This window comes from Loxodonta africana, chromosome 7 (assembly GCF_030014295.1).
Source record: "Loxodonta africana isolate mLoxAfr1 chromosome 7, mLoxAfr1.hap2, whole genome shotgun sequence".
Classification (NCBI taxonomy): Eukaryota; Metazoa; Chordata; class Mammalia; order Proboscidea; family Elephantidae; genus Loxodonta; species Loxodonta africana.
In genome coordinates, this window is record NC_087348.1 from 8384466 (window position 1) to 8402283 (window position 17818).

At 54.1% G+C, this 17818-nt stretch overlaps 1 protein-coding gene across 1 annotated transcript; it reads right to left on the reverse strand.

The window, feature by feature from the left end:
- Positions 1-331: 331 nt before the first annotated feature.
- PELI3 (pellino E3 ubiquitin protein ligase family member 3) lies at positions 332-13386 on the reverse strand. Its single transcript, XM_023559568.2, has 7 exons — positions 12427-13386; positions 11804-11875; positions 8625-8754; positions 7880-7981; positions 6855-7049; positions 6152-6340; positions 332-4808 (listed from the first exon to the last, which is right to left on the reverse strand). The coding sequence occupies exons 1-7, from the start codon at positions 12885-12887 to the stop codon at positions 4239-4241; spliced, it is 1719 nt and encodes a 572-aa protein (XP_023415336.1). The 5' UTR covers positions 12888-13386; the 3' UTR covers positions 332-4238.
- Positions 13387-17818: the final 4432 nt, after the last annotated feature.

The following is a 17818-nucleotide window of genomic DNA, read 5'->3' on the forward strand; positions in this document are numbered from 1 at the left end:
TGTCAGGGACAGGGCACCGGGGACCTCCCTACACAGAGCCCCGATCCCGCTATTTGTGGGTTGTCCAGCACCCGCAGAATCCCCCGATCTCAGTTTTACAGCCTGCATAATGGGAGTGTTCCCCCCCACCCCCGCATCACCGGATATGGGGAAGCGGGGTGGAGACTTTGGAAGATGCAAGGCGCCGCGTGCAGGAAAGGGAGGCTCTAGGCGAAGAGCTCCGGCCGAGGCCGAGATGGTCCCGCTGTGCAGGGATGCGGAGAAACGCCCCCGACTCGCCACAGGCCTGGGGGCGGCCACCGAGCTTGTTTCCTCTGGATAAAGGGGCGAGAGGAGGAAGGGTCCTGGCACTTTGGACTGCTTGTCAGGCGCCTGATAAATGAAAAAGCGGCCTGCAACCCCCAAAGTTTGCGCAGGGGAGAGCCAGCCACTTGTATGTGTAGGAGACAGCCTCGGTGGGAGCATCCCGCAGGTCCCGGGTCAGAGGCTGGCCGAGCCGTGGCTGTCGCCTGAGGTGGAATCAGTGACTGGGGTGCGCCGTGGCTGGGTTACTTCACCTCCTTAGCCTTGCCACCCTCAGCGGGGAGACGGGGCTAATAATTGTATCCACTCCAAGGGTTGCTGTGAGGTTTTGACTGGGCAGTGCTGCCCCCTAGATTTGTGCAAAGGTGGGGTGGTGCGGTCTGAAATTCAGTACACTACCCTGCCACGCCTTTGCCACGCTTGTTTCTCGGCCCAGAGCAGCGTCTGCCCCTACCGGAACCAGTTTCTCATTTACAAAGATGCCCATTGGCTAGGCAGATACTTGGCACATCAGTGCTACTGTTAGGATGATTATCATTATACGGGGTTATCGGTAAATTGGACTATGTCCTTAGGAAAGTCACCTCTCTTCTTCCCTGTGCCTCCATTTTCATCACCTTTAAAATGGGTATAAAGCTTTTTCTGACTTGGGTGAAGTTGAAAGGTGCACAGGTTATGGGGGTAGTGCTGCCTGCCCACTGCCACCAGAGGGCAGCTCAGGCAGGAAAAACATTTCTGAAGTACTCTTGAGACTCCAGTGGCGCTGGATTTTTATGGTCATAGTTTAAACGGGCGTTTCCTGAGGTCCTGCGCTAGCAGCTCAACACGAAGAAGCTCATTTAATTCTTGCAACAACCTTGCGTAGGGTACCATCATTCTCTCAGGGAAAACTGAGGCTAAGGAAGGTTCATTGCCTTCCCTAAGGCCACACAGCATGTCCCCAAACTGGCCTTGCCCCACTCAGGCCTCCTATGACATTGTCCCTTCCCTCTGCCTTGAACACACATACAGTGTCTCACCGAGCAGTGCCTTGGCTCTTCCCCATGGGAATAAAGAAGAGGTAAGTGAGAAAGTAACATTATTACTGTTGCCATCAAGTCCATTCCGACTCATAGTGCCCCTGTAGGGCAGAGTACGTGGCTAGTGGATTCAAACTGCCAATCTTTTGGTTAGCAGCCAAGCTCTTAACCACTGCACCACCAGGGCTCCCCATAAAGATTACAGCCTAGGAAACCCTATGGGGCAGTTCTACTCTGTCCATAGGATCGCTATGAGTTGGAACCAACTCAACAGCACACAACATGTTACTGGTGCCCTCTACATATTCACAACCACTTGGCGAGGTCATTGCTGTTAACTGCTGTTCATGGTGACCCCATGCATGTGTTACGGAGTACAACTGCTCCATGGGGGCTTTCTTGGCTGTAATCTTTACGGAAGCATTTCGCTAAGCCTTTCTTCCAGGAGCCACTGGGTGGGTTCAAACCGTCAACCTTTAGGTTAGCAGCCGATAGCAAATTGCTTGTACCACCCAGGTTCTGAGGTCAGGATTATAATTCCCATTTAGCAGCTGAAGAAGCTGGAGCCCTGAGAGCTGGAAACAGCAGAGCTGAGGACCCCTCTATCACCACCTCAGAGTTCTCCTGGGCCTGTGTGGTGCCCTAAGCTGAAGCCTGACCTCCGGCCCTGGCTAGCCTATCGCTTCTCCCAGAGTCTGAGGTTCCCTGTTGGAAATGGGATCGAAATGTTCCCCTGCCTGGTTCCCAGAGAGAAAACAGCTGGGGAGAGTTGATTTCCTAGAGTTTTTGTATGTACGTGTGTCTTGAAAAGTACCCACATCCAGCCCAACCTCCCCAGCCGGGCTCTGCCACTGTGGCTGGTGGAATGTTCTAGAAGCAGGAATCTGATCACATCACCCCCCTCTCACTACCTGCTGGTGTCCTCTCTCCTCCCAACCACCCCAGGTCTGGTGTTTCTGCCCCCAACCAGCTGTGTGGCCTTGGGCAGCTCCCTCCTCTGGAAGCCCATACCCTCTAAGGCTCTGTCTTCCACTGGGGATGATGCCCAGGTCAGACTTGTGCTCAGAGCCTCTTCCTCAGATTTTCCTCCCTCCAGAACTCCACCTACCTGTCCTCCTGGCTGGTTCCCCAGGAATGGTTCAGGGGCAATGCCAGCAACAACCCGAGCTTGGCCTCTGGCTCACAGATGAAAACAGCACTTAGTCAAAATGAACTGAGGTCCACATCAGAGCCCTGCCTAGCCCTGCCCCTCCACACCCAGCTCACTAGTTCTCCAGCATTTTTCCTGCTCCACCTCTGCCCGTGCTACTCCCCTCGCCTGGGCTACTCTCCCACCTCCTCCCTGATTCTGGCAACACTCTGAGCCACTCAAGACTTGGCTCAGGCCCCAGCTCCTCCCTGCGCTTTCTCATGAGCCCCCGTTTCTCACTCCTCAGAGCTCTCCTGCCTGGCCATCTCCCCTCTGCATCTGGCCTAGGCCTGGGGTGCAGATGGCCAGTACAGGGGCAGTGCCATCACCAGTACCCTACATGGGGCCGGACGCTGAGGAGGTGGGTGTCCACAAAGCCATCCTCCAGCTCCTTGCCAGAACAGCCTCTAAACCCTGTTCGGTGCATCTCACCCTTGTCCAAGGAGGGCAGGCTCTGAGGCTAGTCAGGCAGCCGGTTGAAATCTTGCCTTGGCTACTTTATAGCTGTGTGACTTGGAGCAGGTGCCCTAATCTCTCTGACAACAGAAATAGTAACACCTCCCTCCCTGGGTTACTGGAGGATTAAGTAACAAAGCCTCAGAGAAGCAGAGCCCGTGCCTGGTGAGTGCTCAATGAATGTCGTTGTTATTATCATTAGCACAGTACGGGGCACACGGTGGACATTTGGTCATGGTAGCCCTTGTGTTACAGCCAACACTCTGAGAACACGCATCTTCCCTCCTCCCTCGGTCAACTCCTCGCTGTCCAGAAATTGAGGTTCAGAATTCTCCATCCAGCACCTTCCCCCAATAGCATGGCCGACCCCTGGCTCCAGTCCCCTCTCTGCCCACCTGCAGCCGAGGCTCCCGGCCCTCTGAGTCTCTCCCGTGCGGTTCCCTGCTTACATACACCTGAGCCTTTGCAGGGCTTCTCCTTCTTCCCAGAGCACCCTCCCAACCTTGTGGGCCTGGAGGATCCTGATCACCCGTCGAGGCTGGGCTCTTCTGTCCCCTCTCTCACTTCCCAGCCAGGCAGCAGGCCCTGCTCCATGGCCCTTGGCACTTCTGGTTCTAGCCCAGAGGAAGCTGTGCTGGCATCTGGTAACTTGGCCTGTCCTCCACTAGACTGTGGACTCCACCAGATGGGGAGCCAGGTCTCACTGTCTCTGTGTCCTCAGCGCCCGCAGGGCATGGAGTCCAGCCTACTGCAGGTATCAGCAGATGCTGGTCCCAGCCTGCCACCCACTCGTCACTGGCTCAGGGCTGGAGGCGTTGCACGCATGCGGGACACGTGGGACTTGTGAGGGCAGCTGAGCAGCGAGGTTTATAGAGGAACCCAGGGCAGCAGCAGGAAGGCGAGTATCTGAAACTGGGTCAGCAGGCTCAGGGCGCAGCCAGCCTGAGCTGGGGTCAGGGGCCCCTAGGCCCCTTCACTCCCCCAGGGGCACAGTGTAGGCGGCATGAGGAAGGATGCCCAAGGAAGGGCAGGGGCATGGGGAGCCACCCTCCACCAGTCCAGGGCAGAGCTGGTATCGAGCCCCACCCTTCTGACTGGGGTAGGAATCTCAGGGACCCGCTAAGAGGGGAGGGGGCACAGCCCATCCAATGCGTCCATCTGGGGTGGCTGTTGGCCAGCAGGTTGGGTCCCACATGCAGAGCTCCTCTGGGCTGCAGGAGGTTGGTGCCCTGGGTGGGCAGCGGGTGCAGCAGCAGGAGGCCCTAGGGAACCTAGTCCAGCGGCCCCTGGAAAATGAGGCGGACACAGCCATGCTCACCGGTGAGCCAGGCCCCACAGAAGGGGCAGGCAGCATGGAAAGCGTGAGTGCCATGGGGCAGTGGTGTCTGGGCCCAGTAGCGGGCAGTCTTCTCGGAGCAGACGTGACCACAGGGCGCAAAGGCATGGCTGGGTGGTCCAGGGTCCAGACAGAGGCCGGCCTCCTGGCCAAGCCACAGTGGCACGTAGGGCCCCACGAGGCGGCAGAGGGGACACTCACGCTCCTGTGGGCCCCGCTCCCGCCGGCAGCCCCAGCCATGGTAGCCGTGGACATGGCCGCAGCGGACATAGACCCAGGGCTGCTGCTTGTCGGGGGCCGTGCGGCCCCGGGCTGGGCTTGGGAAGGCCAAGGTGCTGAGGCCCACGGGGCACTGGGGCCGAGCTGCATTGGCCTCCTGCCGCTGGGCCTCCAGCTGCTTCAACGTGGGTGCACGCAGCAGCCCAGCTGGCGTGCGCCACAGCAGCGTGGCCCCGCACAGGTCGATGAGTGAGCCGTCCTGTAGCACATTGGATTCGTTTTCCACCTGCCAGGGCAGCAAAGGGCCTTACTGCCCTAGACGCCCCCAGGTCTCCCTACCTGCTGGCGAGCAGCCCTCACCCAGCCAAGCCACCTGCCCAGCCCCATAACCACCCTGGAGAGTGCCCCCTGGCAGGCAGGCTGGGGTAGAGGCACAGGGAGGGTTGGGCAGTCACATGGGAGTATGGCCAGGTGCCCCCACCCCCTGCCCCAGGCACACACTGACCCTGACCCTCACTCTCAGCAGGACACAGACCCAGGTTTCCTCTGTTGAATCTGAGGTTTAAATCACAACAGTTTTTCTAAAACATTTCCCCAAATGCTTCCCTAATGGCAAAAGCTGGAAACTCCTCTACCCAGAAAGCTGGGGCCTTAGCCCAGAGCAGCTGTGCGAAGGCTTGTGGTTAAAAGCAAGGACTCGAGCACCAGACTGCCTGGGTTTGAATCCTGGCACTAGGGCTTACTAACTCAGTGTCCCTAGTGGAGAAACTTAATCTCTCTATGTCTTCATGTCCTTACCCTCAAGATGGAGAACATATCAGGTATCTGGAGTGGTTCTCATGAAAATCAAATTAATCACTCAATGTAAACACTGCAAACTTTGCCTGGCACATAGTAGGTGCTCAACAAGTGTATGCTAGTGAAACATTCACATGCATAAGTTTTAAAAATAATGTCTCCTCAAATTTCCCAGTAGAGTTGGTATTCTGGAAAGATAGCCATGTTTTTTTCCTGAGGCTTGGAGTCCTCTTGCCCAATGTCCCCATGCCAGGAAGAGCTCTGTCCGCATGCCCCATCTGAGGAGCGTGTCTGCATACCTAGGACAAGCCCCTGGCCTTCTCTAGAACTCACTGCCAGCTCCTAACTCAATTCTCTGGTTTGTACCACACGGAGCGTCCAACACCATCTGTGTCAGAACTACGCTGAAAGCTCTTTCCCGCTGGGAGAGGGTAATAAAGAGAAACCCGTCTGAACGTGACAGACACGCTACAAACTGCCAACACTCTAGGCTATAAACTGCTCACACTCAGGCCAAGTGTCATCCTCATAAGAGGGTGTGATTTTCTTAAACTGGCGGCATCCTTAAAGTCTCTTGGTGCTGCAGAGTGTGACTGTGTCTGCTCTATTCACCTCAGCCGTGGGCCTCCAGCGGTAGGTGGCTACACCTGGGCACACTGGTCTGGTCCCGTCTGTGGTAAGGGGCAAGGGGTGTGTGCCAAGAGCTCCTGAGCTCCCTTGGACAGGAGGACTGGAGACCATCCCCTGGCTTGAGCAGATTGGAAGGGGCCAGGAAGGATGGAAGGGGTGGGAAATGGATCAGGCTAGGAGCCTCCGGGCCAGGCCACCTACCAGCTTCCCCCGCTGCTGGGCCGAGCGGCTGTCCCGCAGCGTGTACACGTTCCCGCAGACCGAGATCTCCCGCCAGACGCCTGGGGCCGAGTCCTCGGAGAAGCCGCCGGCCGGGTGCATCACCAGAACCCCGTTGGTGGTCAGGCCATCCATCAGGCCATCAGGTGTCCGCCATTTGGCAGCCCGCTCCTGGGCCCACCAAAAACAAGCAAACAAACAAACAAACCAAACCAAACTCATTGCCACTGAGTTGATTCCAACTTATGGTGACCCCATGTGTTACAGTATAGAAATGTGCCCCATAGGGTTTTCTTGGCTGTAGTTTTTACAGACGATCACCAGGCCTTCCTTCCACAGGGCTGCTGGTGGGTTCAATTTGCCAACCGTTAGGTTAGTAGTTGAGCACAAACTGTTTGAGCCACCCAGGGACCACGTATGGGGTCAAATCACACCTCCCTGCACGGCCCCTAGCTGACTGCTTGTCCCTCGTCTGGGACCCTCTACACTGTACCCTCAAGGTCAGAGGTGGCCCAGAGAGTACTGGAATTGGGCTGCATGACTTTGGGCAAGCCATCAACCTCTTGCTCATCTGTTAAGTGTGGCCGCTAACTCCTGCACAGGTCGTGGTTGTGACTACTGCGGTTGGCTCGTCACCCCAGGGTGCTGCACCTCCCAGCCTGCCCCTGCCTGGGGGCTCACTCACTCCAAGAAAGATGTTGCTGGATGCATCGAAGCCAGCAGCATAGATGCGGGCAATGTACGGCGGCCGGCGGTCACAGAGGATGCGGCAGGCATAGCGGGAGATGGTGCTCTGGGTGGAGGGACCCTCCCCAGCCCCTCCTCCAGGGGACGTGTCTGTCACCACAAAGTCGATCATATTCTCAGTGGAGCGGCCGATCTGTGAGGGTGCAGGCACAGGGATTGGAGATGCACAGGTAAGTCCCTCGGGCTTCACACCTGGCGTTCCCAGAGGCTGCTCTGGGTACAAGGACATCTTTGATGAGGTTGCCAGGAGGGGCAGCACCATCCCAACTCCCAGGCTTTCTGACTCCCAAGTGGGGCCTCCAGGGCCCTTGAACTGAGGGGCCTGGGGCTCCTCCTTCTCTGTCTCCCCCACAGCTCTGGAGCAAGTCAGAGGGGAGGACCCTACTCAGTAAAAACAAGTTGATTTGTTGTTAGAACAAGGAAAGGGCAATATCATGGCTTGAGAGTGCTCAAATACTAGCAGTAAATAGTGAATTTTTCACAAGTGTTCATTACATGCCAGGTACCGTGTTAAACGTTTTAAGCACAATATCTCATTTAATCTTCCCAACAATCCCATAGGGTGGGAACTCTTATTGGTCTCATTTTACAGATGAGGAAACTGAGAGGTTAGAAACTCTCACCCAAAGTCACCCAGGTAGTAAGTTGGACCTGGGATCCGAACCCAGGCAGCATGGCTCTGAAGCCCACACTCTCAACCACTGAGCTGTATGGTCTCCTGCAGACTGGAAGTCTGGTCTTGAGTTGAGTCTTGATACAGTCACTGAATGGCTGTGTGACTCTGAAGTCGACAGCCCTCACTTGGGACACCCTGAGGAGTAGTCAGCTGTGCTGTATGTCCCAGAAGCACCTTCCCTGAGGCCTTCAGTCCTGCCCCCCCCACCACCCTAAAACACCTGCAGAGCCTAGGGTTGAGGCCCAGTGGCCCTGTAGCCAGGAAGCTGTGGAGGGGCCTGAGCATACCTGGAACATGTCTGTGTCACTGTCGTGCGTGTACTCCACTATGACTGAGTGGCTCCGGGACAGTGTGTAGGAAATGCTGTGCTGGCCACGGTTACTCAGTGCCTGGTGGGGAGAAAAGACAGGTTGCTTCCTAGGGCATGTGACCATGAGAAGTGTCAGCCCCTGAGCCAGAAGCCAGGCCCAAGGGGAGGAGGCCCCGCCCTTTGCAGAGGGTGTACTGTACAGCAGGCGCTTTACGCGGGTTACCTAATTTCATCTCTACAGCCACTCCTCGAAGCAGACATGATTATTCCATTTAACAGTTAAGGGAACTGCAGCTCAGGGAGGAGAAGAAATCTGGTCTAAAGCCACACAGCTGGAAACGGCAGAGCCTGAATTCTAACCCAAACCCTCTGAAACTCAAGGCTTTTCCTCTGCCATTGCTGTATGACTGTCACATCCCCTCTCTGGGCCTCGGCTGCCTCTAAAATGATGCCGATCATTTTTGCCCAATGGTTAGGAATTGGTGGCCAAGAGGCTTCAAGAAGGCAAGGTTGGGGGAGGGGAAGCACTTTGCAAGCTGTAAAGGCTTGTGCACACTGCCATCCCTGTATTCTGGTAGCCCCATCGGAATGGCGGTGGTGGCACAGCAGGCTCTCCTGCTCCGATGGGGCTGTGGGCACGTAGGACTGGGAAGGATGAAGACCTGGGAGCTGAACAGGGAGGTCAGGGCAGGTGTCCATGTCTGCTGGGACACGCTGCTTGCCTTGGAGACGAGTGGAGTGGAGATGTGATGCATGACGTCCGGCTTCACCCCGTTGGCGTGTGGCCGGCGGCTCAGTGCCAGGCGACTCCGCCGGCGGCCTCTGTCCCCACTTGCCAGACACCCATTGTAGCTGTGAAGGCGGGAGGTTAAGAAGAAAGGTTGGGGACAGGGGGAGAAAAAAAAAAAGAAAGTGAGTCCTTGGCAAGACTTGGAGGAAATGACAACTTCTGGGCAGATCCTACTTTAATAAACAAGCCCTAGAACCACCCAAAACTAGAAGACCCTACTCACATCTGTGCATGTGGGGCATGGGGAAGGGGCAGATCATCTCTAAAAGGCTTCATTCAGTTAACCAAGTGTTCCCTGGACACCTGAGCCATGCCTGGCCTGGGGCTGGATGCTGCCAGGGCAGAGATCCCGTATCTCGGGTCCATTCTGTGATCCTGGGGGGAAGGGACGGGGTGTCCCTGACTTATCAAGAAGCCTGGGCACCACCTGCAGAACCCAGACACAGGCCAACTACGCCACACGCCCAAAGGCAGGAGAAGGGAATTTTGGCCCAGCCTCAGGTTTCTAGAAAAGGGAATGCCTACATGGGGCTTTAAAGAACTGGAAAGAATTCATCTTCAGAAAACTCATTTATTATATCACAAGCACTACTAGAAACCAAAGAGAAAGAACAAATATACCCACAATGCTGCTACCTCCGTATATCCACATATGTCAAATTTCCGCCTCCCTTTCCAGCTCTTGTCCAGAGGGAATGGTCGTGAGAGGCAAAGATCGGTGAATAAGAGCCTTGATCACTGCCATGCACGAGAGCCTCCTGGGTTCTTGGTGCTTCACACTGTCAACTATCTAGTGGAATCTGTGCAACGTCCTGCCAGGCAAGTGTCTTTCTTCCCATTTTATGAATGAGGACAAGCAAGGCTCAGGGAGGTAAACTGACTTACTTGCCTGAGGTCTGAGCTTAGCAAGTGAAAAAGCCCAGATTTGAGTTTGGGTCTGTCTGCCTCCAGCCCCTCTTGCAAAAGTCCTTCTAGGGGGAGGGCTCTCCCTGAGCAAAGGTCCCGAGGCTGGCAGGGTCTAGTGAGATCAGGGAATGGGTGGTGAAGTGTAGTCGGAGAAGATGCAGCCTGAAAGGTTGGTGAAAGGGCCCTGACCACCAGGCTGAGGAGTCTGGACTTAATTCTGTGATCAGTGGGGAGCCACAGGTTTTAGAAAGGGAGTGACAGGATGAACAGCTGCCAAATATAGACAAGGACCACTTGAATCAGAATCTCCCAGTCAGCTCAGGAAAATACAGATTCCCTGGCCCTGCCGATGGAGAGTCTGATTCTGTAGGTTTGGGGTGGGCCTGGCAATGTGTATTTTCAATGAGCTCTCCAGGCGGCTCTGATGCAGCGTTAGTGTGTCCATCAAGGGGGCCTGTAACCTCAGGTCTGCTGTCTCCCCCACAGTGACCTCACCCTGGACTGGAAAGCCAGCCCTTCCTTTGGGACCCCGAGCAGTGCTTTTCCAATGCAAGCACCCCTGAGAGGGATATTGCTGTTGCCCTGGTGAGCTCTTCACATGTGTGGAATTAGGCCGCAGGGTGGGGCAGTTGAGGGCACAGGCTAGGGACTCAGCCTGTGGCTTAAATCCTGGCTCTTCCACTTATCCCATGTCCTCTGTAAAATGGGGCTAACTTCTCAGGACGTACCTCGTAGGTTCATTGTAAGATCTAAATGAGATCAAGCATTTTAAAATGCTCAGCATAGAGTTTGGCATATATATAGTAAGCCCTTGACAAACATTAGATATTATTATTAGGAATAAAAGTACATGGCACGTGTCAACAAACGGTTGTTGTTGGGTGCCATTGAGTCGGTTCTGACTCATAGTGACCCTACAGGACAGAGCAGAACTGCCCCATAGGGTTTCCTAGGTGGTAACCTTTACAGGAGCAGATTGCCAGAGTATTTTCTCCCACAGAGCAGCTGGTGGATTCCCGTTAGCAGCCGACCTCTTAACCATTGCACTACCATGGGTCCTTCCACAAACAGTAAACCAAAAAAATAAACCAAACAAACCCATTGTCATTGAGTCGATTCCAACTCATAGCAACCCCATTGGCAGAGTAGAACTGCCCCACAGGGTTTCCAAGGCTTTATGGAAGCAGCAGTCAAGAAATCAAACAATGTATTACATTGGGGAAATCTGCTGCAAAAGGCCTCTTTCACGTGTTCAAAAGCAAAGATATCACTTTGAGGACTAAGGTGCCAAGCCATGGTATTTTCAATTACCTCATATGCACGTGACACCTGGACAATAAATAACGAATACTGAAGAAGAATTGATGCCTTTGAATTATGGTTGGTGAAGAATACTGAATATACCACGGACTGTCAGAAGAACGAACAAACCTATCTTGGAAGAAATACAGCCAGAACGTTCCTTAGAAGCAAGGATGGCAAGACTTCGTCTCACATACTTTGGACATGTTATCAGGATGGCCCAGTGCCTGGAGAAGGACATCATGCTTGGTAAAGTAGAGGGTCGTGAAAAAGAGGAAGACCCTCAACGAGATGGATTGACACAGCGGCTGTAACAATGGGCTCAAACATAGCAACAACTGTGAGGATAACACAGGACCGGGCAGTGTTTCGTTCTGTTGTACACAGGGTTACTATGAGTCAGAATTAACTCAATGGTACCCGACAACAACAACGATTTTATGGAAGCAGACTGCCACATCTTTCTCCGGCAGAGCAGCTGGTGAGTTCGAACTGCCAACATTTCTGTTAGCAGCCAAGCACTTAACCACTGCTCTACCAGGGCCAACAGACAGTGGAGTAAAAAACAGACAGTAGCCATTATTATTTCTCCATAATCAACATAATGATAACACAGTTCATCATAACTAATGGCAGAGAGGCCCAAAGGAGACATGGGTGGGGAGGAAGAAGAGGAGTCTGTGCTGAGGGAACAGCTAAGTGGGTGGTGCAGGGATCCTGTGCTGGGGGTCAGGCAAAGACTGGGCAGGGAGGAGGTCTGCCCAGCCACCAACTCACGTCACTTCCTCTCTCCTGGCCTCAGTTTTCTCACCTGTAGCATGGGGGTCAGCTGTGGCTTAGTGAAAGTGCTCTAGACCTGGAGTTAAGAAAGATCTGGGTCCAAATCCCAGCCCTGCCACTTACCAGCTGTGTGCCCTTGGGCCAGTCACTTCCCCTCTCTGAGCCTCGGTTTCCTCACCTCCTTCCTCACAGCATCTTTGTGAAGATTGAAATGAAATAATGTCCATGAAAGGGCTTGGCACAGGCCTGCCTCACAGAACCCTTGATACGTGCCAGGCACTGTGCTACGTACTTTACAGAAATCACCTCATTCCTTCCGACAACCCTCTGAGCCCTCTGAGATAGGAATTATTATCATCCCTACTGGTCAAATGGGAAAACCGAGGCACAGGGAAATTCAGCAGCTTGAAGAGGCAGGATTTGAACCAAGTGATTTTGCTCAAGAATGAGAGTTCTTCACCCCACACTATACACAGTAGGCACTTCATAAAAGGCAGCCAGTGTGATTTTTTTTCTCATCTGATCAGAAACTTGGGTGTGCAGTAATTATCTCAGTCATTTATGCAAAGTAGGAAGGTAAAATAACAATTATGAATTGAGGTGGGTTGGGTCGACTGGATCTCTTGATCTGGCAAGATGATGGGGGACCAAAAGCAGAAGGGAGCTATGTGGGAGACCTGGGGTCCTTTTTCTGGCTGCTCTGGGGGTGCCTGATGACCCGCCCTGCCTGACCCAGGGATGCTCACCCCAGTACGATGAGTTCACCATACTTGATGGGCTCCTCGCCTGGCTGCGCATCTTCACCCGGAGACGAGAGGACGCAAGAGCCCTTGCTCCCAGGGTGCCGGAGGTCTGAGGTTTGGGGGGACCCCACTTCAGGGTTTCCTTCCAGCACCATTCTGGGCAGGGTGGGAGAGGAGAAAAAGCTTTGCAGACTCCCACCCCAACACCAAAGACTTGTCACCGTGGAGTCGATTGCAACTGATAGCGACCCTATAGGACAGAGTAAACTTGCCCCATAGGGTTTCCAAGGTTGTAAATCTTTACGGAAGCAAACTGCCACATCTTTCTCCTGTGGAGCAGCTAGTGGGTTCAAACCGTTGACGCTTCGGTTAGCAGCCAAGCAGTTAACCACTGCGCCATAAGGGCTCCTTCTCCCCCACTCCCAGCCTCCCTGGATCTCAGCCCTGGCCTGCTGCAGGGCCATCTAGGCTAAGGCCAAGTGACCTTTCACCACCTCTGTTGCTATGGCAACCACTTTACCTCTACCTCTCCTAAACTGCCAGAGTTGCTGGGATACCAGGGAGGGGAGATGGTGGGCTGGAACCAACAGGGAGGGGTCGCACCATCAGAGGGTGAGGATACTTGGAAGGGCCAGAGGGATAGATCAACTTGGCCAGAAGCTGCCTTTGGCTAAGACACCAGTCTGGGATGTGCTTGGAAGAGGGGCACCCCAGTGTTGGGGGCCCTTACCCCTTATCTCAGACTCAGTACCTGGATTTAGCTCTCTCAGCCCTGGGCCCTCAGAGATCCCCTCTCTGTTAGGTTCTTGGAATTCATCTGTCCGTCTTCATCTTTCTGACTCTTTGTGGGGCCAGGCCTCTGTCCGTCTGTCTGTTTCTCAATGACTCTCTGTCCTCCCAGCCGCTGTCCTTCTCACCGTTTCTCTCCCCACGTTCCTCCCCACCTCTGCCTGTCTGCCCGCCTCCTCCTTCCCATCCATCTGCCTCAGTCTCCCCATCTTGGTTTCGTCCTGTAGGCAGGCCTCCGAATCCCTCCCGGGGGCGCCCCCTCCCTCCCGCAGGTGTCTGTCTGCGGCCCCCGGGCCGCCGGGGCTCCGGGGGCCTGTGGGGCGGCGCTCCCCCCTCTGGCTCGGGCTGCAGCAGAGCCTCGCCCTCAGGAAGCCTGTTTGGAAACCGCCCGGTGCAGGAGGGGTCGTCCGGGCAGGCCCGCGCCCAGCGCCCCGGGCGCACAGGCGGGCCAATCGCCTACGCAGATACCCACCCGTGGGCCTGCCACACACCCGCGAGCCTAGACCCGCACCCTGACCGGCGGCAGTGCGGGACGGCTAGGGGCCCCCGACCCACGCACGCCCCTAGCCACGGCGCCCGCCGCTCCGGTCCGCAAACACGCCCCCCGCGCCAGCGCCTCACCTCGCCGCGCTCCGGCTCCGCTCGCGCAGTGCCCTCCCCGCCTCACCCCTGCTCGGCCGGGGCCGCTGCGGCGGGATGGGCCGGGCCCACCACGACTCCGCGCTGCCTCGTCACGGGGACACCCGGGGCCCGGGAGGGGGCCAGCGCCAGCCGCCACACTCCGCCCACTGCCGCGAGGCCCCGCCCAGTCTGCCCCGCCCCTGGGAGAGCCCCTCCCAGCCGGAGACTCCGCCCCTGCGGCTAAGCAGAACCGTGATCGGTAGAGCCACGCCCCTCACGGAGACCTCGCCCTCCCCAGGCACCGCCCCCCGAGTCCCTTGAAGCCCCGCCCACCGCCCTGTCTCGGGGACTCCCTCGCCCCTCCTGGCCGGCTCGGGTACCCTGCCATAGCTCCAAGACCCTTGTCCCAATTCAGGGACTCCCCGGACCCCGGCCCCATTTCCGGGGACTCCTCGGTTTTCCAGAGATCCCGGCGCCCCGTCCACACCGTAGCCAGGGCCACGGCGCTGGCTCGGAGACCCTTACGCCGCCTTAGTCCCGGGGACTCCCAGCCTCCCCCCAGGATCCCGCCTCCCGGCTCCGGGAAGCCGCGGAATTAGAGGAGGAGGGGGAGAAGGAAAATACCAGAGGAAGCCGAGGAGGGACTGTGCGGCGGAGCCGAGCCGCAGGCTGTCTTCCAGCCAGCTACGCCACCTTCACGCTGGGCCCTCTCGCTGGGCCCTCTCCTCAACACACACACACACACGTGCACACACACGCGCGCGCGCGCGCGCAAATGACCGTTTAATCCCTGTAGTCGTCTATTTTACAGATGAGAAAACAGATCTACGTTTAAGTGACACGTTCATGGTTACTTCGCTAGGAAGGGGCCCAGAAGGGATCTCAGCTTTGTGACTCTAGAGTCTCACCTCCTAACTTCTGTACCTTGTCGTTATAACTAGGGGTGGCTGGACAGGGCCTCAGAGATGGGGAGCAGGGGAAATCCAGCGATGCATCAGATCCGGTCCCTGCAGCTCAGGGTCTCTTGTCTGCTGGGGAAGTATAACCTCGGTCTGGGGGAAGTCCAGGCTGTGGACCCATTAATACTACTTTGGAGGGTGTGTATATATGCAGAAATCAGGGCAGGCTGCCCAGAGGAGGTGGCCTTTGACTTTGACCATGAATAATGAGTGGGAGTTTGTGGGTACATTTCTGAGAGGGAGCACTCATCCCCTCTCCTCAGCTTGTTGCATGTAAAGCTCATAGCCCGCCAGACTCTTCCTGGCCCACCACATGCACTCACCACCACTCACTGCCCCACCTAAAAATAGTCCAATATACCAACTGCTCCACCAACTGTTCTGGGACCTGAGCAGCCAGTTGCAACAAGAAAACAGTTGACAGCACATCCTTTAGGGTCAAAGGCATTCATTAATCAAAGAGAAACTCCCAGAGAGGCCACCACTGACTAGGTCAGGCTGCCGGGCTACAGATCCTGCACCACAGGACAGCTTCCATCCTTGAATGCCTACAGTATGCCCACCTCCTTGCTGGGTACACACAGCCACCATACGACATGGGGCCTTATGACAGGCTCCCTCCCCTTTGTCCCTCCAGCTTCCAACAACATAGTGCTTGCCATAGACAGGCCCTCAGTGAATGTGCGCTGAATGACTGTTAGAATCCCCAGTTCACAGGTAAGGAAACTGAGGCTCAGAGAGGAGGAAACACTTGCCCCAGGTCACACAGCCAGGCAGATATAGAGCTGAGGTTTGACCAGAGCCCCATTGCTATCGTCAGACAACAGGGGGAAAGTCAAAGAGTGCCAGGGCCAGCTTCAGGCGGCAGAGATTTCTCCTGGGGTGAAGCTCCGGGGTGTAGAGGAGAGGAAAATGGGGACACCACCACAAATGGACGAGTAAGCAACATGATGAATGGAGAAAAGATTGAAATTGTCAAGGATTTCCTTTTACTTGGTTCACAATCAACACCCATGGGAGCGGCAGTCAAGAAATCAGATGATATATCGTATTGGGCAAATCTGCTGCAAAAGACCTCTTTAAAGTGTTAAAAGCAAAGATGTCACTTTAAGGACTGAGGTGCCTGGATCCAAGCTCTGGTGTTTTCAATCACCTCATGTGCATGTGAAAGCTAGACAATGAATAAGGAAGACCAAAGAAGAATTGATGCCTTTGAATTATGTATTGCCTAAGAATATTGACTATACCATGGACTGCGGCAAAAACTGGAAACCCTGGTTAAACCATAATGGTTAACAGCTACGGCTGCTAACCAAAAGGTTGAGGCATTTCCTATCCACCAGGTGCTCCTTGGAAACTCTATGCGGTTCTACTCTGTCCTATAGGGTCGACTGTATGGCAGTGAGTTGTTTTATGCTTTTTGCCATAAAAACTAACAAATCTGTCTTGGAAGAAGTACAGCCAGAATGCTCATTAGAAGCAAGGACAAAGAGACTTTTTTCTTACATACTTTGGACATGTTGTCAGGAGGGACCAGTCCCTGGAGAAGGACATCATGCTTGGTAAAGTAGAGTGTTAGCGAAAAAGAGGAAGACTTTCAAGGAGATGGATTGATACAGTGGCTGCAACAAAGGGCTCAAGTGTAACAATGATCGTGAGGATGGAACAGGACCAGGCAATGTTTTGTTCTGTTGTACATGGGGTCGCTATGAGTTGGAATCGACCTGATGGCACCTAACAACAACCGTCAGGCACAGAACACAGGTTCCAGCCCTGGTTCCTGAAGCCAGTGTTCTGTCCCAAGAACTCCAGCTTCTTAATTTCTCCAGGCCTCAGTTTCATTATTTGTAAAATGACAGTTTGTCATACTGTGGCAGTTCGGCGTTGCTGTGATGCTGGAAGCTATGCCACTGGCATTCAAATACCAGCAGGGTCACCCATGGTGGACAGGTTTCAGCTGAGCTTCCAGACTAAGACAGACTAGGAAGAAGGACCTGGCGACCTACTTCTGAAAAGAATTAGCCAGTGAAAACCTTACGAGTAGTGGCAGAGCATTGTCTGATATAAAGCCGGAAGATGAACCCCTCAGATTGGAAGGCACTCAGGATACGACTAGGGAAGAGCTACCTCTTCAAAGTAGAGTTGACCTTAAGGACATGGATGGAGTCAAGCTTTCGGGACCTTCATTTGCTGATGTGGCATGAATCAAAATAAGAAGAAACAGCTGCAAACATCCACTAATAACAGGAACATAGTATGTACAAACTATGAATCTTGGGAAATTGGAAATTGTCAGAAATAAAATGGAACTCACAAACATTGATATTGTAGGCATTAGTGAACTGAAATGGACTGGTATTGGTCATTTTGAATTGGACAATCACATGGTCTACTATGCCAGGAATGACAACTTGAAGAGGAATGGTGTTGAATTCATCATCAAAAAGAACATTTCAAGATCTATCCTGAAGTACAATGCTGTCAATGATAGGATAATATCCATACGCCTACAAGGAAGACCAGTTCATACGGATATTATTCAAATTTACGCATCAACCACTAAGGCCAAAGATGAAGAAATTGAAGATTTATACAACTTCTACAGTCTGAAATTGATCGAACATACCATCAAGATGCATTGATAATTACTAGTGATTGGAATATGAAAGTTGGAAACGAAGAAGGATGGTAGTTGGAAAATATGGCCATGGTGATAGAAATACTAGAGATCACGTGATAGAATTTTGCAAGACCAACAACTTCTTCATTGCAAATACCTCTTTTCAACAACATAAACGGCGACTATACACGTGGACCTCACCTGACAGGGTACACAGGAACCAAATCAACTACATCTGCAGAAACAAATGATGGAAAAGCTCAATATTGTCATTCAGAACAAGGCGAGGGGCTAACTGCAGAACGGACCATCAATTGCTCATATGCAAGTTCAAGTTGAAACTGAAGAAAATTAGAACACGTCCGCGAGAGCCTAAGTATGACCGTAAGTATATACCACCTTTCTC